The sequence below is a fragment of the Hyperolius riggenbachi genome, chromosome 2 (genome assembly GCF_040937935.1).
Source record: "Hyperolius riggenbachi isolate aHypRig1 chromosome 2, aHypRig1.pri, whole genome shotgun sequence".
NCBI classification, from domain to species: Eukaryota; Metazoa; Chordata; class Amphibia; order Anura; family Hyperoliidae; genus Hyperolius; species Hyperolius riggenbachi.
Window position 1 is genome coordinate 282,291,102 of NC_090647.1, and position 25,709 is coordinate 282,316,810.

At 40.3% G+C, this 25,709-nt stretch overlaps 1 protein-coding gene across 22 annotated transcripts in view; it reads right to left on the reverse strand.

Moving 5' to 3' along the window:
• The window catches only part of MACF1 (microtubule actin crosslinking factor 1), a 449,681-nt gene that overhangs the window by 5,193 nt on the left and 418,779 nt on the right, over positions 1–25,709 (reverse strand). For 10 of the 22 annotated variants that reach the window (XM_068268833.1, XM_068268817.1, XM_068268826.1 and 7 more), the window contains 22 exons: positions 24,668–24,796; positions 24,374–24,544; positions 22,860–23,015; positions 22,568–22,774; positions 21,926–22,045; positions 20,461–20,630; positions 20,156–20,315; positions 19,801–19,995; positions 19,582–19,710; positions 19,331–19,474; positions 18,978–19,166; positions 18,696–18,810; positions 15,585–15,748; positions 14,944–15,106; positions 14,697–14,851; positions 14,541–14,615; positions 12,906–12,923; positions 11,661–11,778; positions 9,205–9,261; positions 7,710–7,921; positions 4,185–4,295; positions 2,108–2,222 (listed from right to left, as the gene is read on the reverse strand). In XM_068268833.1, the coding sequence (XP_068124934.1) occupies positions 2,108–2,222; positions 4,185–4,295; positions 7,710–7,921; positions 9,205–9,261; positions 11,661–11,778; positions 12,906–12,923; positions 14,541–14,615; positions 14,697–14,851; positions 14,944–15,106; positions 15,585–15,748; positions 18,696–18,810; positions 18,978–19,166; positions 19,331–19,474; positions 19,582–19,710; positions 19,801–19,995; positions 20,156–20,315; positions 20,461–20,630; positions 21,926–22,045; positions 22,568–22,774; positions 22,860–23,015; positions 24,374–24,544; positions 24,668–24,796 (3,073 nt within the window). The remainder of the gene's footprint in view (positions 1–2,107; positions 2,223–4,184; positions 4,296–7,709; positions 7,922–9,204; positions 9,262–11,660; positions 11,779–12,905; positions 12,924–14,540; positions 14,616–14,696; positions 14,852–14,943; positions 15,107–15,584; positions 15,749–18,695; positions 18,811–18,977; positions 19,167–19,330; positions 19,475–19,581; positions 19,711–19,800; positions 19,996–20,155; positions 20,316–20,460; positions 20,631–21,925; positions 22,046–22,567; positions 22,775–22,859; positions 23,016–24,373; positions 24,545–24,667; positions 24,797–25,709) is intronic. The other 12 variants (XM_068268830.1, XM_068268831.1, XM_068268820.1 and 9 more) reach the window with 7 other exon arrangements.

Here is a 25,709-nt window from a genome sequence, read left to right on the forward strand (position 1 = left end):
TTTCAATTTCTATAGAAAAAAAATATTTCCAATTAAAATCTATATTGATTCAATGTACACACATTAAAAGAAATTGTTTGCTTGGACTATTAGTGAAAAATTTAATTAAAATCAAGTTAAAAATGTGTGCAGCAGTTCAGTACACAAAACAGTTGTTAACTGCAATAACAATATGAATTACGTTTTGTGTAATAGGTGGGAGCAACAGGCATTCTGCACAGCTGATATGTGCACACAACAGATAACCACTATACTTATGTTACAGCAGGGCCAGGACTCTATAAGAAAGGCAGCAGACACAATACAGGAAATAGAGTGACATCACTCAGAGTTTCCTTTGTCACCCCAATGCAGAAGTACTTTGGCTGCAGCTTCCCACAAGGCACCTGAACAGAGCAGTCTGTAGAATGATAATATTGCTATAAGCTGAGTGACTCAGCTAACGTGCTTTTGGGAAAATGTCCAGCGGTCATGATAGCCGGCAGTTCCAACCTCAAAACCCACATGAGAACCCAGACCACTTAAACAGAAAATCTTCAAATATAATGCCCACAGTCTACAGTACTTAAACGCTTAAAACAAAGCGGCAAAGGTGTGTTATAGCCGTTTTCCAAAAACCACTTCTGACACCTGGTGGCTGAGGGCAGGAAGTGAAAAAACTTGCCTTAAAAGGGTTTTAAGACTGCAAAAAGATTTTACACCCTCGCCCTGGGTAAAATTTTGCTTAGAAACTGCCCTGTTTTTAAGGCTTCAGACTCTCTTTAAATCTAACCTAACTGAAGAGAAGCATAACATTTTTGCAAGGTCAAGTCTTCTCACTAAGAATATTAAAACATAGCTATCCAGAGACACATATTTTAAGTTTTAGTTGGCGTTAAATAACAAGATCACCTAAAGTGGAGAAAAGTTTAGGAGGCACCGGCAGTTTTTCAAGATTCCAGTAAGGAAATATTTGTGTTCCCAATGTACATGTGAACAGCAGGCCTGATTTACATGGGCACCTCCAGTAATCCCCAAATATTTGCAATAGAAAATTATCCTGCAAACTGGCATTGTCAGGGGTGGTGAAAGGTTCATTACTTTTAATGCATGCAGTATCCACATTCACTGAAATAAATCAAAGACAAGAACCAAACTAAATCCAAAAAAGACATCGGGGAACATGAATATCAAGACTTGTCCCACACTAGCACCTGAGCCCTGGGGACTACAGATAAACTCTAACTTTTATTGGCCAATTAAAAATAAGAAAGGTAACTACGTATATACAAGAAACTGCAAATCTGCGAAGTGTGCTAATAGCCCTGAGAGTAGATAGTATTAATACGGCTAATAGCTGTAGAGGGTAGGACAAAACGTAGGCTTGACCCACACCCACACCTAATGAGATGGTCGTATTCCTGTTTCTGCAAAGACCATCTACCTGCTGACTATAGTCTGCCTCAATGGTCACATCACAAGCTAAGATTACATATAAAGTGCGAGTGCTGGACAAACGAACATCACCCTACACTAACATGTTTCATCTAAACAAGACACACTGCAGATTAGCACAATTTCCTATACGTACAGTTATCCTCCTTTTTAATTGGTCAATAAAAGTTAAATTTTTTTCTTTAGTCCTGAAGGCTAAATAAATAAATTCTCTCTGTATGCAACCCAATTCAGTCTGCCGTTTCTAAGCTAAAGGACCACTATAGTGAAAAGTTAACTGTTAAAATCAGACAGAACGGACAAGTTTTGGACAAGTCAATTTTCCTTATGGGGGAGTCTCAGGATTTTCCTGAACAGCAGTTGCTAAGTCTACCTGCTAAAATAGTGTGCAAGTGAGAAGGGAGACTGGCTGTTTTCTTCTTATTATTTTGGTAGTTAGACTTAGCAACAGCTGTTCAGGAAATGCCTTTGAAAACAAAGAAAACCCTGAGAATCCCCCATGAGGAGATGTACTATCCCAAAACCTGTCGGTTCTGTCAGTTTTTAATGGCTTACTCTTTTCGCTGTAATGGTCCTTAAAGCAATAAATTATGGTTTCTACTTAGTCCAGGTTATGTAGTCTCCCGATTGGCAGAACAGCACAATAAGCTTGGAACAGTGCATCCATACTCACCAGGTCGGTTTGATTTGGCACCAGAAGGAGTGGCTGCAGATGCATCTCCTGTAAGGGATGACCGGCTTGTGTGCATAGCAGCTTTCTTCATTTTGCTGCTCTGAGCTGGAGTTACCTTAGAAACGCATACAAATGATTAATAATGGTCACAAACTATTAATGGGGACTAACAACAAATTGGGTGAATCATTCTTTGTTTGTCTGCAGCCCTTGGAGATAAATAACAATTTTAATATTGGCTTTGATGACAAGCAGTCACTCTAACATTCTGAAGACTTAATTCTAGCATTCCCAGCAGCCTGTACTGTACTAAAGTGTAAACACTGTCAGTAGTCCACAACTGGGGCAGCAGTCTTCTGCCACTTAAACCAAAAGACATACCGTAAGCAAGAAGTTATGTGCAATGTTTAAACTTATAAACAGATAAGAAAATGAAAAGCATAGCAGGGGGATTATGATCATTGTCATATTCAATCCCTCCCAGTCATACTGATAAATAATTACGTCTATTTGGCAACCCCCCCATGGAGAAGTCTAATCAGGAATCAGGTTTATTCGCATTCGTTTGGAGTGTCCTGAGCAATTTATACAGGTAACTACAACCCCAGCTGACACTATTTCCAGACAAGACAAGGCCTCAAATGTGTCTTGTTTAAAGTAGAATACTGTCCCTTTATGGGCATCTTGTCTTTAGAAACAAACTGCAGGCAGCTACACAGTTGAGATGCACTATGTAGAACGCATCAAAAGATTTGTAATGCCAGACAGTGATTTGTAACTACACAGTCCAGCCAGGAAGCCCAGTTAGAAAGCTGACCCCATGTTTCTGCACACCCGCAATGCAGGAAGTCTGAAAACATATGACAAATGTATGCCCTTATGCAAGCTGTGTAATCAACTAGATTAAATGATTTTCCATTCAAACAAGATTTGATTAAACTACCGTAAGGCTTTATATTTGCCTAGAATTCAGATTAACCTATCTTCATTCTTATAAGAGCATTTATGACTGCAAAAGACTGTATTTTCAATATAAAAACAAACTTTTTTTTTCAAACTTGGTTGGACTTTGAGAATATGCAAATGTATTTATTCTTATCACAAAGGCAGCAGAGAAACAAATCCTTGGCCGAAAAATAAGGTTTCAATCAGCGGTTTGGCACAACAAAGTGCTACATTTGCCAGTAATTAAAGTACTACTAATAGCTATACTAATAGATGAATTGTCGATGCCGTTTGGTAGAAATGCACCTCATTTGAGGTGATTCATTAAGTACAATGATACCTAGAGCAAAACTAGAGCAGTTGCTGAGAATAACCAATCAGTTTTGTGAAATGAAACAAGAATTCTGATTGGTTGATCAGGACAATGGCTCCCATTTTGCTACGATTTTCTGTGCACTGAATAAGTCCCTTTGCATTGACTGAGTTAATGTTTATGTAGCAATTTTGTTGTACAGATATTCCCTTCAAATTTTGACTATGGGAATTGAATGCAAATTGAAATAATGAAGTGGTGTAAAATTATTGGATAAAAGGAGAGTAGGAGAATCAATTTACTGGTACTGTAAGCTTTCTTTCTTTAAGAAACAATCATCATTGTATTTGACATGGAAGCAGAAAGGTAACAGCATGCTGTGCGTGGTTGCTGTATATATGGGTGACTACATTCAGTTGTAACAGTAATAAAATCCAGCATGCAGAGACAAAAACTTTCCGTAGCATGTTGATACAATGAACAATAGAATTAAGAATACAGAAAATAGAAAAATCACAGTGTAATTAAAATCATGCATCCATCTCCAATAGAACAACCTACGGCCATTTAGTATTTTTACATTTCTCAATCAGTGCTTATGTTAACATGCCTTTAATCTTTGAACATTTAAATTAAAAATCAGTAACAGAGACAAACTATTAGGATTAAGAAACACAATTGAGCACAGTGTTTCAATCACGTGACAGAGCAATTGTTAGTTGAGGAATCATGGAAATGTAGAAGCAAGATGTTAGGTGGAGAGTGTCCTATGGAAAGGAAAGGGGTGGAGTCTCCATGGGTTGGAGGACCATACTCTACCTCACAAGATGAACTCTGGTAGTCTGAGTAGTCGGAGCCCCTAGAGGGCGTGCTAGCCTTGCTGTTTATAAGCCAGGGCTTCTCATAACAGCGAGACAGCTGTTGTGGAGTCTGTGAAAAGGGTAAGGCCACACAGGACGGAGCAGCAAAATGAGTGAAGATGAAGAAGGGAGATAAGTTGGCAAAAGAAGACAAACAGAAAACAATGTCCAAAGGTAAAATAAAGCACAAATGTAGGAAAAGAACAAAAGCAAACAACAAAATGAATGGAGGAAGACACACCTTGACAAACACTTAAGAATATACATGGTTTCTACTTTAATTTATTTCTTAAACTGTCTCTAAAGGCCTAATTCCACTTTTCTCTGCAAGTAATTAGAGTGGGCAAACTCTGTTCCAATAGCATGCCGATGCGATTCAGACGGCATGCTGGATTTTACCGCAGCACGTACTATAATCACTGGGAGTCGGATGAGTACTCGCACCACTGCAAATGCCGTGTGCGCAAGACGCACGCCAGCTCAGTGGAAACCAGCCAAACAGCAAGCTTTTCTTAATGAAATTATGGTTTGCTTTTCATCCCTAGCTTGCCCAAAGGGAAGGGAATTCCACTATCAACAGGGTACCAGGCTACCAAATTGAATTGTAATTTAAAAAAAAAAAAAATGATGCATTATTCTTGGGTAACTTACTCAAACCATCAAGTTTCCACTATGAAGCTTATGAACCTTGGGTGATAATAAGGTCCATTTATTATGGACAAAGTAAACTGAAGATTCACCTGCTTTTTATCAGTTACTGATGTCAAGCTTGTGAACTTTATGCTGCAGCCCACTGAGGAAGCAGCTTAAATTGTGAATTACATATTAGGTGCTTATATATTTTCTATTGTAATGGAAATTTGTTTATACACTGTTATGCATTAATTCAAATTTATTGTAAGGTTGTTTTTTTGCAAGGCTAAATATTTTGCTAACTCTAGTTTAGCATGTTTAGGCTTTTAGTTCCTGCTTTGAATAGTATTTCTACACAACCAATTAGATCGGGGCTATATATCTATATATTTTTGTTATAATTTAGCACAATTTTAGATTATTGTGATGACACTGGTAGTTTTTACATCCGTGTTTCTATATTCTGAATTCTTACATTCCATGTAAAAACAAACAGAACTTATTCCACTTGTTAGAAACCCCCCGTTTTGGGAGCAAGAGGCACCAGGGACATTGGAGGGCTTCTGTAAGCGTCCCTATTAAAATAAGGAAATACCGGCTATAAAAATAGCGGCCGCCTTGTAAAATAGCGGTGGTAGAGTTGCGCTACTATGTAGTGGAACTCTGCAGAAATGGTAGCAGCAGGGGCGTAGCAATTGGGGGTGCAGAGGTTGCGACCGCATCAGGGCCCTCCCTCAACCACAGTATTAGCTCTCTATTGGTCCTGTGCTGGTAATAATCACTTCTATAGATACTTTGAATAGTGGTAATCATTAACAAACTGCTCCCCATCCCCTTCTTGCACCTCTGACACTGTAGTTGCCATTAGCAGGTTTTGGTGTGCCTTATCAATTGCTATGTATAGAGTGCTTGGGAGGCCCCATTGTAAAACTTGCATCGGGGCCCACAGCTCCTTAGCTACGCCACTGGGTAGCAGGCATGCTGGGAGCAGTAGTTCACTGGACTTTGACTACAGTGTAGTTGAAATCTAGTCTATTATGTAATCGAGTGGGGGTGCTTAGTGTTAGGCATGTATAGGGGAGGGTTTGTGTGAGACTTGTGGTACAGAGGATGATAGTAGAATATCAGTAAAATTACTAATATTATACTATCACTATTTGTTGACCATTTCTTTAATGCTTTTTTTTTTTTTTTTTTTGCAGTTGCCACACGTTATGCTTCATCAGTTGTTTTTTGAGAATTCACTCCAATAGGTAAAAAAACCCCATAAGGGCTCTTTTCCACCAGCAATCACAAAAGAAAATCACAGATGCAACCATATGCGATTTTTCATCAATTCTGTTTTAGGATGTTGCATTTAAAGAGACTCAGAGATGAATTAAGATTATAGATTTATACATAAAGGGGGCTTCCTCCAGCCTAATCCGCATGGATCGTTCCCATGCCGGCGTCCTCAGCCTTCTGGATAGCCGGTACTGGGTCTCGTAACTTCAGCCAGTCAGAGCCAGTCGACGCAAAGGCAGTACGCTCCCTCTGTACTGCACAGGTGCATGCGTAAGGCCAGCGCCGGAGAGACGGAGGGAGTCACTGCGCATGAGTAAAACTGGCCTCGACTGGCCGAAGTTACGAGACCCGGTACCGGCTACCCAGAAGGCTGAGGACGCCGGCATGGGATCGATCCATGCGGATGGGGCTGGAGGAAGCCCCAGGTATGTATAAATCTATTATCTTAATCTCTGAGTCTCTAACAGTAAAGCACAATTGCTTCAAAAATCACTCCAAAAAGCAATTGCGATTTACAGAAAATCAAATCGCTATAGTGGAAATTACAGTACTTTTCATGATTCCTATGTTAAAGTAGCAACACTAGCGATTTAAAAATCACTGGTGATTTGCGATTTTAAGCAAATCGCTCTCAGTGGAAAAGGACCCCAATGCTGATAAATACTGAGGATGACTTGACTGGGTGTTGGGTGGCAACAACTGTTGTATGAATGTAAGCCAAAGTTCGGAGATCCACAGCTAAGTCATGTAAAAGAGGCAGTTTAAAGAGAAACTCTACTACCGGTAATTATAGCTTAACAAAACTATACTAATTATAGCTTACTGAAGAAAATTGCTCATTTTAACAATATTAAATTATTTAGTCAATGCTTGCTCATTGTAAAATCTTTCCTTGTCCTGATTTACATTCTTAAACTTATGCTCTGAGAGAATTATGAATAACTAAACAGCCTAGGCTAAACATCACTGGTAGGGCAGGGTCACATACCAATATACAATTACTTGTAGATATAGGAAGCGTTTCTGATGCAGAAACCAGTATAATTAACATAGAAATGGGTATTATGTATAATTTACTACATTCTACTATATGTCACTACAGTGCCTGTTTAATGGGCACAGGAACACATCGCAGTTTATGCAATGGCATGACCTGTGCAGGTTCTCATGGGAAAGAAAAATGCAGTCATCTGTTGCTTTGCACATCCGGGTATGGTGGTAGTTTATAAGCAGGCAGGGCAGGAGATGACTAGAATTAGGACTAGATGAGCTACAAACTGACTAATTGGTAGACCTGAGGAAAAACAAGGTGGGTGCTATGGATAGGGCCCCGTCATAAGTGTTTGTACACAGCTGTGATCTATGTCCCTCTATTCGATGAATGTCGCCTTGTGTCTTGCCAGTTCATAGATAAAACACAGCAAACACATTCAGTAAAAGATGGGTAGTCCATGCATACTGCAGTCAGGGAGTAGTACAAAGCATACATTGCAAAAGTAAGATCACTGCACTTTGTATTATTTATCTGCAAGCCAATCTATCTGCCCTGGGCACTACCAGGTCTTACCTTTGAGCCACTAGCAGGAGTGGCAGGCGAGGATGGGACGGATGTGCAGCTATGGTTACTCTGGCTGGCACTGGAGCTGGACCGCGTGGGTGAAGCAGTCCTGGAAGACGGTTTAGACCTTCGCCCTCGGGACCTGAAGGGGGTCATTCCTTGGGATACCCCCTCTGGAAGTATAAATTTCTCTCGTAGCTCTAGATTTGTCCTTCCCCTTGCTGTTGGAAACAGGTAAGTCAAATTAATCACATTTGCATCAACCATGAGAGTTTATTTTATAAGGCAACACAATGCATAATGACAATGTAAAAAGCACAGTACACAATCAGGATATAACTTTCTAGCTTATGGTTGCCAGAGCTCTGAGTGTTGGCACTATGGGTGACTGTACTTTCCACACTGTTGTTTGCCTTGTTAAATAAACTCAAAGATTTTCTCATTTATCAAGAAAGCAGCACATAAAATGTTTACTTTGGCAACAAAATCATAAGCTGTATCCATGAAACTGCAAAACAGTTAGTTTTATTAGCTATACAGAACACACAAAAATTAATAAAAGCCACATGACCCATTTATGTTATTTTCAAGGGTTAGCAATGTAGTTATCCAAAGTAGCGCAGAAGGGGTCAATACATTAATTACCAGGTCTAGGGCTTTCTATTACTACACTCATAATTTGGTAACCGTAGAGAACTTTCCAATAATTTCTATTATAGAGATCAATGTTTCATCAGTCACATACTGCTCAAGGACTTGCTTTGTCAAATATATTTAAATTAGAAGCTACACAGACGTGTGCATATGTGTGTGCGCACTATATTTTAGTGGCCTGGACACACTGTTGAATTGCTGAGCTGCCTGTTTGATATGCAAAGTCATCAGATAATGCAGAGTACTGTCTAATGGGCACACCAAATGTGCTGTGCAGCACTGTTCAATTCAGTGTAGAAATGGGTCAGAGCTGCAACAGAATGTAACAAACAGCCACTTTGCTGCAGGTCAATGCCAACATGTGCACAAGCTCTAAAATGTGAGATTATTAAGTGCTACCAAGCTTCATGAGCTTTCATAGCTGGCCTGGTACTTTGGAAATTGCCCAATACTAGTTTACTAAAATAGACACACACACACACACCAAAATATTATAGTAAACCTGTCACTATTTGCTCTAATATTAGTTTGTACTATACTGAAAAGGCTTACAACATATTCTTCATAGATCTATTCTTCTTAGTTTACTATAAGCAACTAGTGTAGATGAGAAAAAAGATCTAATTTCTGAGGTATAATCCCCTCCTCTTTCCAGTGGCTGATCTTAGGACTCTCCCCATAGTTCCAGTTGTCAACAGATGATCAATATAGCAAAGCCTACTGTCAGATTTGGTTTAAAACGTAAGCTGCATAAAAGCAATAGGATTACAGAAAATATTACAGCCTTGTTGCTCTGAAAAGTATTTTCTGGTTATATAGACAGGCACATCTACAAAGCACGAGCAATTACCCAAACCTATGGAGGAGACGGAATCAGTTCTCTTTAATTTAGCCCCTGGATGGTGAACTAAAGAGAATAAAAGAAAGGTGCACAGGGGAGAGAGGGATGAGAGGTAAGCCATGCAATACGTACAGCTATGTCCAGCCAATGACAATTCTTATATGATATGCATGTGTATGGGGTACATCACACAGAACAAAGATTCAGCTGCAACATGCTATGAAGGCAAGAACAGGCTGCATAACAAGAAACCCAGCCAATGATGACATGCACACCACAGTCAGTATGAAAAGAACTGGCATGAAGAACTGATATTTCTTTCAAGCAACTAAGAAGATAAGCAACCTGAAAAACACTGTCAAAGAAACGTAGACCACTAAAATTCAAGATTGAAATACACTTCCCTATTCTACCAGGATAGAAAAGACCAACTATGATGGGCTTGTTATTCAGCAAGGTGTTGGAAACTATTGTAAAAATCAACCTTTATTATTTGGGGTTTTCACCTTGAAGTCCAAAAGTTCAGCACAGTTAATAGCACATTATTATTTTTTACTTATATAGCGCCAATCTCTTTTCCGTAGCGCTTTACATAGCATATGCCTTTACAGTTTACTCAGTACACCCCTTTAATGCATGCCTCTGTATAAAATGAACTTTAGCAGAAATCATGTATTAAGAAGTCCAGACAATGTTCTGATTTTGTTTGAAGAAAGTGGGGAGGTGTTAGAACATCTGTCTTTTCTATCACTGTCTCTACTCCCAATAGGAAGATTTGCCCTCAGATCTAGTCTTCACACTGACAAAGTGAGGCAATCTCATCACAGGGGGACAATACACAGCAATACATTTTAGTTTTACTGGTAGTGAGAAAGGAATGCTTAACCTTTTCTGCTGCTGGGACGTGAGCCTCACAAAAACGCAGCGGCAGCTGCTACAGCTGCAGGGACACGATAGTCACATCCCTGCAGTTTGGGGGGATGTGTGCGCGATCGTGCAGGCAGAAGCACACGGTCGCAATGTTCCCAGGAACAGGGGGGATTGGCAGCAGGAGAAAAAAGTCCACTGAGCCAATCCGTTCTTTTCCGCCAAGAATGATCACTGGTTGTGATCAGTGATCATTCTTAATTAGTACCGCCAAGCTGCCTCCCACTCGCTCATTTACACCGCCGATCACTAGATTAATGAATGGGAACTCATTCATCCCTCTCTAGGCCACCATGATCGCAAACATAAATGGATGCCTGCATCACTTCCCTAGTTACAGTGTAACACATTACTTCTTATTTAGCATACTTATTGTATGCTGACAGGAAGTAATGCACAAGGACATCTTGTGGGCAAATAGTAAATTACACCTACATATAATAGGGGCAAAACATTTTTTAATATGTATGTCAAAAGAGTATATTATTTTTAAATTATGGGTGTGTGATTAGTGATGGATGTGAAGCTAAAAAAATTCACCTTTATTTCCAAATAAAATATTGTCACCATACAATGTACTAGGGATATAATTTAAACGTTGCAATAACCGGGACACATAAAATGTAAGGCTTTTATCCACAGAAGAACATTTTATTTTAAAACTATAATGACCAAAAACTGGGAAAGAATTATTTTTTTTCTTATTATTCCCGTTAAAACGCATTTAGGATAAAATAATTCTTAGCATAATGTATCACCCAAAGAAAGCCTAATTGCTGATAGAAAAAACAAGGTATAGATCCATTTGGCTGGGATAAAGTTATTGGGGAATGAATGGGAGGAGCGCTGAAATGTGAAAATTCCTCTCGTCCATAAGGTGAAAATAACCAGAAGTGGTTAAAAGAGAACCAGAGGCATCACAAATTTTAAAAAGTATATACTTACCTAAGGAGAGGGAAGCTTCTGGATACTTCAGAGGCTTTCCATGCTGTCCTCCAGTCCCCCGATGCTCACTGGGACCTCCTTAGCAGTCCACACTGCACCAGAGGAAGGACTTTGTGGAAATGCTCCTGGAAATCTTGGTCGGGAGGCCGCGGAGCAGAAACCTCCTGGTTTTCGGGGGTGGAGAGAAAGAGGTGGGCATGGCTGAAGTAATGAGAGGAGGGGGAGTGACGCAGCAAACAGACTGGCCACTGCAAGAGCTCGGTGCGGCCCGCCATTTGGACAGCCCTGCTCTATAGGATCCAGAGGCTTCCCTCTTTTTAGGCAAGTATTTACTTTTTTTTTCCAACTTTTTGATGCATCTTCACTTTAAAACTGTCTGATTTTTATTTTGGTCTGTGTTTTGGTGTACCTCTACTGCCTGCTGAGTTAAAGGGAACCAACATCAAGAAAACCCTGTCAGTTTCAAACAGTTTCCTTCTATACTTGAGATAACGTTTTGGCTCAGGATTCAGGTTAATCTTACTTAAGGATGATGTCTTAGATGTAAATATATGTTACTACATCACTAGTATATCTCAGAAGAAAAGGCTCACCTCGGCAAGGATCATTCTTGACCAAAAATTCATCTAGAGCCATCCAGCCTCCACCAACTCGAACCATCACTGTGCTGCGCAGTATACGCACCAAACGTAACTGCTGAGAGTCCCCAAACTGTGAAGTCCACACAACTGGTTATTAACAGCAAACAGGCAATAGCAGTACATAAAATATCCATACGCTGTCACCCATGCACCACTTCAGACATATATAGATAGGATATATATGTATTCAATATGTGTGTGCACTTAGATCTGCCATGAGGCATAGATCCATGTACACAAAGCACATATTAATTGAGCAGGACTGAGGAGATCTAGACTACAAGCATTGCCCTTATTTACATATCCAGCATGCTACTTGCATGAACATTACACTATAAACATTTTTTTATTTATTTTTTAGGATGGGTTAATGTTTGTTCTGCTCCTCAGATCTGCCACTTACACCTTCTGATTACAAAATTAGTTATGATAATGGAAGTTAGCTTTCCCATACTGACTCTGTATTGAAGAATTACTTTGACTCCATAAATAAATCATGATAAAATGACATCTGGTTACATGATTTTGCAGCTGTCAGGCAGCTGGTATCCTGTAAGATATTATAAGCCATATAATTGAATTTGTGAAACTAAATCTGACAACAGTGATGGGACAAAGCAAGTAATTTAGCTGTTTATGCATGCAGCAGACCCTTTTGTTTTTTATACCAAGTTCTGCCAAGGCAGTCTACTGAAAACCCTGAGGCTCTATGCACGTCCCAACTGCTGTCTCAGCTTGCAAGAATTACAGCTATTGGGTGACAGACATTTAAAATATAGGTCTTTTATTTACTGCTGTTGGTGGGAAATGTGCTTTCAATAAAATCACTTCCATGTTGCCTAAGCAAGCATATTTTACATACATATATAAGTCCATCTCACAGGAAGCTCCCAGCCAGCCATCAGCTGCAATGATCATCACTAATGATATATCAGGATTCAGAGTCAAACACCTCACAGAATGAAATCAGCTGTTTAGTCCGACATGCAGACCCTCTCCAGTATATCCACATTTAGCATTTGTGGGTTTGTTATTTGCGTGACAGAAAAGTCTGTGTACAGCTCTTAAACAGCATCAATTAAACTACAATGATTGAATGAATTCCAACTGATCACAGCAAGACATGAAAAGGAATTAATTTAGTAGACAGCATGTGATTATTTGGGAAGCAAGATGCAGCATCAGAATGAACTGTACCTGGTTGCCTAGGAAGAACTACACAAAAGAGCACAAAGAAAAAGAAAGAACAGTCTTTAGTTTATCAGAAAAAGTAACTGCACAAAACAACTGTATTATTAGTTTTTTAAAAATGTATAAGCAACTGGACAAGGTAAACCGGAGAAGGAAACAAGCGTTTGGCTCACACTAAACATATAATACTTATAACACTGCCTTGTACCTGATAATCTGCTAAATACAAATACAAGGTGGCCATACACTTATAAATATGCAGCAGATTCGACCATCAGATAGCTGAAATCGACCAGTGTATGGGCCCCTTTATTGATCAGGCATATCCTTTACTACAACAATGAAGATGCACTCACTGGTAGAGTATACCTAACACTACTTCTGGACTAAAGGTAGAACATCTATAGACCATGATGGTGCAAGTAAGATAGTATTGGTATATTATATTAATGGAGACTCCAAGATTCCAGATTCAACACTACAAGCGATAAGTAGAAAACGGTTTAAACTCAAAGTGCAAAGCTAAACATATCACCAAACAGAATATGTATCCTTAAAGGGACTCCGAGCAGTGCAGAAACTATGGGAAGATGCATATCATTTTAAAGCTCTCTTTCTCCTCTTTCCAATGATATATAAACCGCCGCCCTACGCCTTTTAGTTTTCGCTATTTTCGTGATTGAAATTGCCGCGGACGTGATTTCGTTCGCGAAAATAGAGAAAACTAAAAGGCGTAGGGCGGCAATTTAGGTGTCGTCAGAAAGAGGAGAAAGAGAGCTTTAAAATGATATCCATCTTTCCATAGTTACTTTGTATTACACAGGGCGACTTTTTCTGCTGAATGGAGCTGCTGACTTTGAGAAAAAGTCGCCCTGTGTAATACAATGTAGCTATGGAAAGATGCATATCATTTTAAAGCTCTCTTTCTGACGACCCCTAAATCGTCGCCCTACGCCCTGGCAAATTCAATCGCGAAAATAGCGAAAACTAAAAGGCGTAGGGCGGCGGTTTATATATCATTGGAAAGAGGAGAAAGAGAGCTTTAAAATGATATGCATCTTTCCATAGTTTCTGCACTGCTCGGAGTCCCTTTAAATAATCTGGTGTCTTTTATGGCTATTGCTGGGTTCATTCACAAATGTGACAATTATCGCATACCAAAAAAGGAAACATAAGGCTGTGCAAGCAGAGCTCTGACACTACGCCTTGTTTCATCTGCTTCATGCAGACTTCCAGCCGGGTTCACAGCTGCTTGAAAGTATTTCCTAATGAAGTGGAAAGCCACTTTTATCCATGCACCAAAAAAAAACCTAACTTTCCTTTAGCAGCTCATCTTGCTGGAGAGCTGTTCAACAGGGTCTCTAGTAGGCCCATGGGGGGCCGCATCTGGGCTTCTGCTCATACCGAACAGAGTGCAGACTGAAAGCAGAAAGAACAGAGGACGTGCCACTGCCCACTGCTCAGTAGCCTAATCAATAATAACTAGAGAATTTAAATAAAGCATGCGTAGTGCTGATCAGTGACGAATTTACCTATGGTCATCACAGAAATGTATCTATACCTCATGTCCTTTATAAAGCTATTCTTATAGGAAGGCTGCTATTTTAATAATTGCATGGAAGAATGAAAGCCTATACTTACCCTATATTTATTCTCTCCTATCTGTTCCACCTGGAATCTCTTTGCACATTTGCACTGTGCCACCTGCCTGGTGACCTGAGAAGTAATCATGAAAACTGATGGGTATACAGATTACAGAAATGTCATGTCATTAGAATAAACGTGACACTGAATTACCTCGTCCTCAATCTTATCTGCATCAGTGGTTGGCCGGTAGGCATCTTTATTGGGATGAAGGGCTGCTACAAATTCATAATAATCTATGTATCCATCCCCATCCCGATCAAAAATATCTGCTACAGCTGTCATTTCAAGTTTTGTAGTTGGAAATTCTGCACAAAACACAACACAATGATCGTAACCACACAGGTGATACGGGTTAATGGGAATGATATTACTGTTATCTTACTATCTGGGCACTTACTGGAAGCCAATATGCCATCAATAAATTCTTGTCTAGTAATCTTTCCATCTTGGTCCTTATCAATTCTTCGGAAGAAGTCCATGACCCGAGACTTTTTGTGATTCATCCAGCGCATGTACTTCTTCCTCCAGATGTCAAAGTCAAAGTTTGCAAATTCTTTCAACTAATAAGAGAAAAACAAAACACAGTACAGTAACATACCATCTAATATTTACACCATTTGTAGCTTGTTGAACCCCTTGCGTATCCTTAAGGACCAGAGACTGCTGGCACCAACAAACAGGACTTACTGACGAATCAGTACTTGGACCCGCCGCTCATCCATCACCGCATGCCCCTTGCTCTGCCGTCACTATGACAGCAGGGCTCTGTGAGCCAGTCAGCAGCAGATTTCATTGGCTCCTGACCCTCTCATGAATGAGACCCTGTCATCATAGCGACAGCAGAGGGGCCTGCGGCGAGGGAGAGATCGTCGGGAGCGCAACGGGTCAGTGCAGTTCAGTAATTTAAATCTACGCCCTGGCAGGAATAAGTAGCCACAAACAGGGCGTAGATTTCAATTACCGTGGTCTGGAAGCAGTTAAATATGTTGGCAGATGTGTTCAAAAGAACATTTAGGGCTCTAAAAAAACATCTCTTACCTCCTCTAGTCTGTCTAGAGCATCATTAAGCTTGCGCTGCCTCTCCAAGGCCAGAAGCCACACCTGCTGCCACCGTGCGGACAGCTGATTGATCCTTGGATTCTTGGTTTCAGATTGCGAGAGCAGCGGTAGTATAGGTGGGGTGGACTGGATTGGAGGTTTCCCTGCAAAGTAATATTAAGTAATTAACATCTGACAAAATTCCAGCCATACCCACACAAGGAAAATTCTATTAGAAATGAGGATAAGTGGATGCAAACAGTGTATTAAAACAAAGTGATATTTGACTAGATATATGTTGAAATCGGCTTGAAGTTGTAGTGTTGCAAAGAGGTAATCTGATAATCGTTAGGATATTCATTCTTCACCTGTTGTAAAACATTAACAGAGTACAGCTAGCATAAGCAGCTAGCAGTGGTTTATTTTTTAAGGTGGCCATACATGGTACAATTTTTTCATCCAATCTTACCAATTCTATGTAGAATAAGGGAACTGCCTAAATTATCCTTTCAGTATATTCACTTACCGTATATACTCACAAGCAAGCCGAATTTTTGACCCCCCAAAAGTGGGCCAAAAGTTGGGGGGTCGGCTTGCTTGCGAGTTACTTTGGTCGGTGGTCATAGGCGCCCCCCCCCCCCCCCCCCCCGGCCGCCGCTGCTATTAGCTTACCCTGCGGCCTCTAATATTCCCCTCTCCGTCTCCCGGGCATGTAAATAATTCACAGCAGCTCGCTCCACGGCGGCTGCTGCGTGATGACAGGAAGCTATACTAGGGCACTATGTTAACTATACTGGGCACTATACTGGCTATACTGAGCACTATACTGGCTATACTGGGCAATATACTAGCTATACTGGGGCACTATACTAGCTATACTGGGCACTATACTAGGCACTATACTAGCTATACTGAGGACTATACTAGCTATACTGGGCAATATACTAGCTATACTGGGGCACTATACTAGCTATACTGGGCACTATATTTAGCTATACTGAGCACTATACTAGCTATACTGGGGAACTATACTAGCTATACTGGGGCACTATACTAGCTATACTGAGCACTATACTAGCTATACTGGGCACTATACTAGCTATACTAAGCACTATACTAGCTATACTGGGCAATATACTAGCTATACTGGGCACTATACTAGCTATACTGAGGACTATACTAGCTATACTGGGCAATATACTAGCTATACTGGGGCACTATACTAGCTATACTGGGCACTATATTTAGCTATACTGAGCACTATACTAGCTATACTGGGGAACTATACTAGCTATACTGAGCACTATACTAGGCACTATACTAGCTATACTAAGCACTATACTAGCTATACTGGGCAATATACTAGCTATACTGGGGCACTATACTAGCTATACTGGGGCACTATACTAGCTATACTGAGCACTATACTAGCTATACTGGGCACTACACTAGATATACTGGGGCACTATACTATCTATACTGGGGCACTATACTAGCTATACTGGGCACTATACTAGCTATACTGAGCACTATACTAGCTATACTGGGGCACTATACTGGCTATACTGAGCACAATACTAGCTATACTGGGGCACTATACTAGCTATACTGGGCACTATATTAGCTATACTGAGCACTATACTAGCTATACTGGGCACTACCTACCCATACTGGGCACTACCTACCCATACTGGGCACTATACTAACTATACTGGGACACACTGGGGGGTCACACGGCCAACATTTCTTACCCCCGGCTTATATGAGGGTCAATCATTTTTTCCTGTATTTTCAGGAAAAAGTTGGGGGGTCGGCTTATATGCGGGTCGGCTTGCTTGCGAGTATATACAGTAATTTACCCTTATACTACATAGAAATGGTAAGCTTGTATGAAAAAATTGTACCATGTATGGCCACCATTAGTTTCAACAAAATATTGAAACCACTGATCAAGCCATTTCTTTTGCCAGGCTAGAGGCTGCAGAAACATGGGGAGCAGCACAAGGATGATGGTTGAAAGAGCTAGCAGAGGGCAAATTGTAGAAATAGTTGTAATTTCACAGAGAACAGTGTGATAATTTTTCTATATACAGTAAACTGTTAATGAGTGGCAACTGAAGAAGAGAGCTGTCCTAATTTCTTTCTAGTAAAACATCTCTAACTGTGATCATTTAAGACCCCAGAATACCAGCAAATTTAGACAGTTATTTGCAATTTCCTAATTCAAGCCATCTGAAAAGCACACAGTATCCTAAGTCAGTGCATTTAGAAGAACAGAGGGAATGGAGAGAGTCTGTGCTTACTACATGACATTGTCCCAACCGCTTTAGTGCTGCTCTATATACAAGTACAGGTCATTGATAACATTCATCATACAAGGGACTGGCAACACAATTTACATTATCAGTAAAAGTGCTGGAATTTAATGATATTTTTTCCCTGTATAGTTCTTCTTTAAAGTGAACCAAGCACCATTTTTAGCAAAATAAAACTTTAGGTTTTTTACATTTAAAAGTTTAGCAGAGGGTTTTATTAGCCAATTGCCTCCTACTTCTCAGTCCTGCCCGACTGCAGAAATTTCAGGCATATAAGGACTGGTCTAATTACTTTATTGCACACATTAGCAGAGAGCAAATAAAACGCTTCAGCAGAAGGGGTGGGTAGATTGGACACTGTATTCAAAGAGTTTACAAACACCACAGATGCCATCTTCACACATTCCCTGTGGATAAATAATGGGCAGCTAGAAGTGGAGGGGGGAACTTGGAATCTCCTATAGCTATTAGAAACCAGGAAACAAAACTAGAGCTTGGTTCCCTTTCAGATGAGGAGCTCATTTTCACATTAAAGATAGGCACAAAACAAAAAAACCCAAGGATTCATCTGAAAGGTTCTCCCAACATACAACTAAATGCGCTATCAAACAAAGTACTGCATGCAGATAAGCAAGGAGAAAGAGTTTCACATTTGGAGAATCGATTTAAAGCCGTAATGATGTCAGATTAAATAATTTTCAATACCATACTGTGTGCAGACAGAGAGCACACTGGAAAAAAAAAAAGATTGCAAGAATAATAGTGGATGTGCGTAGAATCTACAAAGCACACTTACTGTTTCGCGTCTTGTCATTGAATGAGGCATGGTTGGGATCTGTTGTCTTTCTTTTATACGTCTTTGTGACTCGGTCCACGTCAGGCTGCTTCTGAGTCATTTCCTCCATGAATACCTGTCAATGGAAAGCAATACAATGGTGATAATAAGGATGTTGGTCTTTCAATAGGCAGATTCATAATCCAAAAACAGGTTAGAGGGCACTACAAGTCACAAGAAGGCATGCTGTATTCAGTACAGAATCCAGATCATAAATGAATCATGTTTAACATCAAACATTACCTGGTGCTCAGAAATAAGAGCCTTCACTTGATCAATGTTTTGAGGCATAGGCTCCTGGTCTCGCTGGATTAGAGTAGTCTCTGCCCACTGGATCCAGGCTAACAATTCATCTAGAAGATTAGAATTGGCCAAAAGTTCTGATAGTGCGGCCTGCAGCCTCTGCTGGTGTTGGTTCCCCCAAGTCAGAACCTTTCAATAGAGCAAGTGAGAAAATAAATGACAAGTACATAATATTTTTTTTAAAGCCAATAGTAAGTTCACATATTCAAATACAACAAATGTTAATAGCGATACCACATCAACACACATTCTGCAAATCATCAAATTTGTAAATGGGAATTATTCTGCCTCACCTCCTCAAAGCGCGCTCGTATAATGGTGATCCAGTGCTTCACAGTGGTGATACAATCAGGGTGGCATACTGTCAGTATTGCTTCTCCCATGCTGACTGCCGTGTTCACATCAATCTGTTTCTCTTCTACTTTCTTCATAAACTCCTACATAACAGTTTAGAAAAATAATTGAGGATTTTTCAAACAATCATAAAGCTGGACCAAGTGTAAGCAGTTCCTCTCTGATAAATAAGCAGCTGGTATCGTCTGACCTTGTGAACATCAATGAGGGACTGTAAAGCCTCTGCATCATCAGGAAGAGCGCCCCGAAATCGTAGAGTCTGTTCTGCCTCCGAGAGCCACTCCAGCAGCATGTGCACCGTACTACGGAACTCCTCTGCCTAGAAAGCAGATATTTTATTTGCTTACCATCCAGGTCAGTAATGCCATACACATATTAAGAGGTAACATTAAACTGCTAGGAAATGCACCTGTTTTAGTGCCTGCTCCAAGCGGGTCTGTTTGGACACAGAAAGTTTGCATACAGTGTCCCATCTTGTGTTAAGCTCCTGAAGCTGAACCTTGACCCAGGTTGTGTCCTCTCTACTGCTTTCCAGCAGCTCCCTGGCAGAACGTTTTAGAGCCTGAACACTGCTCGTCCTCTTGCCCAGCTCCTTCTGGAAGACCTATAGAATAGAAAAAGCAAGAAATTAACATTATGGTGTTTACTCTGTAAACAAACATTGCTTCTGAATGTACACTTCAAAAAAAGCATAGTCATAATCAAAAACGCATCTCATAGGATAGAAAGCCATTATATGTTGGCCCTCTGCATAACATTCTTACTTTATGAGCGTCCATCAGATTCATCACAAGATCTAAATCTCCATGTACAGGTTGATCTTCAGCCAGCTGAGGTTCCACCTTATACAGCCAATCCACCAGTGCTTGCAGGGCATCCATAAACTGGCCAGAGAAAAGCAAGGCTTCCTCAAGCTTGTGTTGTCTGCAGAGAAAAATAGGGCAAGCTGTCAACTCAGACCTGCTATGCAAAACAAATATCTAAAATAGGACCTCTTGAAAAATGATCATTACCAAACAAGCAATAAAAAGAAACAACTTTAGATAATTTAAAGAGAGGTTAAAATCACCTTTCTACGGATTTTCCACACACAGTGTCCCATTTATCCCTCACTTCTCCAAGGAGATGATCCAATTTCTGTACATCATCGCTTAATGAGGCCTTTTCTTTTAATGCCCGTCCTGTTCGTACAGTTGTGTCATAAACAGGCTGTTTACTCCCTAAAGTTTTCTGGAATTCCTGTGGCATAAAGGGAAAGTAATATGTTAAAATGGAACTATTGTCAAAATTTCCTCTTTGCTCTAAATGATTAGCCACAGCAAGACAACTTTTTTTTTTAAACAAACACCATGACAACTTTAAGAGACAGGTATTTTAGGAAAAGCTACTGGAATGATAAACAGACTGTTTCAATTTGTTCTGAAGATTTGTTGTGGAAGTTATACTTTGAAGGCAAATGGCAGCAGTAAGCAGGGATGAGCTCCGAATCAAATCCGCATGAGTTTCATTCAGATTTCATCCTGTGTGTGTGTGTGTGTGTGTGTGTGTGTGTATGTGTGTGTGTGTGTGTGTGTGTGTGTGTGTGTGTGTGTGTGTGTGTGTGTGTGTGTGTGTGTGTGATGGGGGGGGGGTTAAACTTACTCAGCAGCCTTCTTCTTTAACCCGTCCCACGCTGCGTTCCAAGCTGCGTCATGTGACTACTACACTTACTCCTTCAACCCGAAAGGAGGAAGTGTTTGTAGTTGCATGACCGCAGCCTGGGACGCGCCGTGGGACGGGTTTAAGAAGAAGGCTGCTGGGTAAGCTTAAACACCCCCCCCCCACACACACACTCAGCTGCACTAATTAGGAGCATGAAATCCGAATAAAAGTAATTCGTATTTCATCCGAATTTGATCCGAAGCTCATCCTTGGTTGTAAGACTGAACACAGAGTGGTCTCTTTCTGCAGGATTCAGTGCCTTGGGTGAGGGAAAGTTTATATACTGTGCTTATACAGAGCTGCCTAGAAATATTTCTCAATTAATTTGCTATAAATGTATGGACAGCTCTTAGCAATGCTGTTCTGTGAGCTGGAGGAACTGAGATTTTTACACACAGGTTACATGTACACAAATGCAAGTAGGATAACTGTATTGGGAATGAAGAGTAGGAAAAAAGTTTTAGTATGTTATGTCAGATTAATCCTACCTTAAATTAAATGAACTATTGCAGCTGCTAGAGATCATCAAAAAGATGCAAATTCTTCTGAGTTCATGCAAACGTATGTAATGGTTTATGCAAATATATGTAGCTTGAAATTGGACCAATCAAGACCCACCCAGGTTTAAATTGATTGGTCCATTTTCAAGCTGCATATACTTGCATAAAAATTTGCATAAATTCGGAAGTATTTGCATCTCTTTCATCATCCCTAGTAGCCGCACACAATCACTTGTATTAATGTCACAGAGTGAGGGGCAGATCAAATTATTTTATTTACCAGTAGTTAAAAGTAAACTCAGGTTCTATATAACATGAAAAGCATTATCTAACCTTGTGCTTTGTAAGCTGGAGCTTTATCTTGTCTGGATCATTAGAGATATCCATGTCGGAATCGAGGTGATTCTCTGCTTCCTCCAACCAGTCAACCAATTTCTTCCAGGCTTCATGAAACTGAAAACATAACGGTTTGTCAAGATTATAAACTATCAAGCTACACAAAAAGCATCCTCTATATTAAAGCTCAATTCCATGCAAGTAAAGAAAAGCCTCTATCCTCCTAATAACTTTACTACTACAATTCTCAATTAATACTAAAGTTGTTTCCACTTCCTAAAGTGGTAGTCATGTGACTGACCAGAACGGTTTCTGTGCATCGCAGAAATGAGATCTATAAATAGTAATGTAATGCCCTTGTTAGGCTGAACCTGACAAGCTTTGCCAATGGTGGTACAGCCAGTAACCTAGAGAGTTTCTAGCTACAGCAGAACCCTGAATTGCAATCTGGCTGTAGGGTCAATGGACCAGCTAGATAATAAAATGTTAAAAACAGATAACATTTACAACTTTTAGAAAACAAAAGGAGGAAGCTAATGAGAAGCTATGAGAATGCTGTGATACTGATAAGGGATAGCTCATCTCCACATACTAAAGGCATGACAACGTGAACAGGTAAAACCTTTCCTAAGCACAGACCTGTTTTGCTCTTTTTCTTGTATCATCCAAAGATCTCCCTCTGTCCACTGATCGCTGAACAAGCTTTTCCCAGCGTGATTGGACACTCAGCAGAAGGTTTTTAATCAAGACCACATCCTGCTTCTGGCTGAGAAATTTCAACTGGTTTCCAGTTTTGTCCAGCTCAATAATTTGCTCTCGATGAACATTGACTTCATTTACAAAAATCTGGTACAAAACATAAAAATATTTATGGATGTAGTCATGTCCAGCAAAGGAAAAAGTGACCGTAGAAAGTTGTAAAGGAAACTACCTTATGTTCATCGATCTGGAAAAGAACTGTGTCAAGTATGAGACTTGGAGATGGTGCTACATTCAGGCTTTGCTCAGCTTGCGTCAGCCAGTTGATGAAGTCTTGTAATGAATTCTGAAAATCTGTGGCCAAAGTAAGAGCTTCTTCTAATTTCACCTGCAGGTGAGAATTGACATTAGTACAAATTATTACACATAAGTTCCTCTTTAAAGAGACTCTGTAACAACATTTTCAGCCTTATTTCTTCTATCCTACAAGTTCCTACACCTGTTCTAATGTGGTCTGTCTTACTGCAGCCTTTCCTAGTTGCACAGTGGCTGTATTATCTCTGTTAGATAATCTAATCTTCTTTCCTCTGATGGCTTTGTTGGGCTCAGGCACTCAGCCTGGAATGTGCAGCTCTACTTGTGATAGGATAGAAGCTATACAAACCCTCTCCATGCCCCCTGCAGGCTCTGTGTGAGTCACAGACTGAGCTCCTCTCAGCCTATCACACTCTGGCTAGCAGCCATGTCTTATTTGTAAACACTGCCTAAAACTGGCAATTACAAGCCAGGATCGCAGCAGGGAGTGGCAGAAACAGCACAGAGGGGCCCAGGAGAACATAATGAATAAAATGGTATGCTTTTTATTTTAAGAATTTTAGAGTACAGATTCTCTTTAAGTCAGTCGGTGTATTGGGCCAATGCAAGTACTCTTCAACTCCTTATATTGCTATATTAACACCCAATGTAGATCATACAGGCTTCTAGGGTTACTGTGGAATATTTATCTTCCCTATACTACAAACTTACCTAGAAGTTGATCCCTATTAATATTGCGTGACACCAAGTGTTTACAATTGTTGTTGTTCTAGACTTTTGGGTTGGAGCGTGTGACTTTTCCATTTACAGCTATACTTTGTCAGAACAATTTTATCGGAGTTTTATTATTAAAATTTTTATCCATACATACATGGCTCTAGATCATACATGATCAAACTCCGGCCCGCGGGCCAAATATGGCCCTCAGAGCCATTAAATTTGGCCCTTAAGGGGTTTCCCCACTTTGCATTATGTTTGGCCTGCTCTAGGCCACCAGGGCAGCTATATTGGAGGTGAAGCCCTAGAACACCAGGGAAGCCATATGAGGAGGTAGGAGGAAAGCACTAAACTCTAGTGAACTGTGTAGGGGAGGGTGGGGGCATCTGGACACCATGGAACTGTACAGGGGAGGGTGGGGGCTCTAGACACCACGGAACTGTACAGGGGAGGAGGACCTATAGACACCAGAGAACTGTATAGGGGTTGGAGAGGGGCACTCTGGAATTTTATAAGTGGAAGGTGGCCAGTAGAGATTAAGGTTGGCCCCCGACTTGGTCCCAGTGTAGAATTTCACGTACCACTTTGTATTTGAGTTTGACACCTCTGCTCTAGATGATCAACAAATGAAAGGACTATAGCTCTGAACCAAACTGATGGCCACTACTGTAAAGATAAAGCAGAAACAGCTGCAACACTAGTGTCAAGTGATACCTTTCTCTCTTCCACTTTGTTGTTAATACTTTGCCACTTTCTCTTAAGTATAGCCACACTCTGTTCAGTGACGGAGCCAACTGCATCATCACGGCTCAGAAGCATTAGATGTCCCTTGTCCAGGAGCTGTTTATACAGTTCATCATTAGCTTTCACCTCAGCATACAATTCCTGCAAGAACAAAAAAACAACTTAAATTAGGATAGCATAAACAAAAAGAAAACATACCAACATTGAAAACATCAGCACATTCCCAGGTACAAATAACCCTAAGTCCACATTTTGCCTTCTCACCATGTGGGCCTGCAGCTGCTCCCGAGCTGTCTCTGGTAACCCACCAGTGGGCTTAGCTGTTGATAGCTGGCTCTCTATCCTTGTTTCCCATTGGATGAAATCTTCAATTTCTCCTGTGAAGCCTTGAGCCTAAACAGATAAAAGGAATAAAAGTTTTGTACAATGTACCAGAGACATTACGTTTCTGGTATATCCACTGGTAAAGCCCTAGTTCATTCAGTAAGATCTTTATAGTACGTAAAAGTGAACAGGCAACTATGCCATTATTCACACAATTTTAAATGTAATGTAGCCTTTACTTAGAAATTGCCTTCCGAAAAGTTGGTCATGTGCCCCAAGAGCCATTTACAAAAGCTAGCATTTGCAAGAAGAATGGTAATACCCTAGCTAGGCAGCTGCTCTAACTGCTGAGCACCAAGCCACTCCACCTCCCCCAAGCTTACAAATGAACTAATTAATTATGAAACGGAACTGTAGTGCATTGCTGACCAAAAAGAGTTCATCTCTTGAAAGGAGAGGGAGGAGGAGGGCTTGTTTAGATGATACCATGGGCTTCTCTCTGACTGATGACAGGATGGGGGATAAGTGTGGACAGCTTTCTCTCCAATAAAACTGTACTATTGTCTTAAGAAGCAATATAACTACACAAGCTAGTCAGGTAGGTAGTTTTTATATTTATTGAAAAAAGTTAATCAATGAACCACTTGAGCCCCAGAGGTTTATACCCCCCTACACCAGGCCATTTTTTACAATTCCGCACTTCACAATTTTAAGGGTTTATTGTTCGGTCATACAACCTAAAACCCAAATTAATTTTACCTCCTTTTCTTCTCACCAATAGAGCTTTCTTATGGTGCTATTTGATTGCTGCAAATTTTAGATTTAATTTTAATAAAAAAAAGAAATTTATACAGATTAGTTATTTGGCCCTAGACTATGATACACACACTACACAATACATAGACATTTGCCTATGGTAGGGATTTGACTGTGAGCCTTTCCAAGGGACAGTTAAAAAGAACCCGAGGTGGGGTTCTGACAA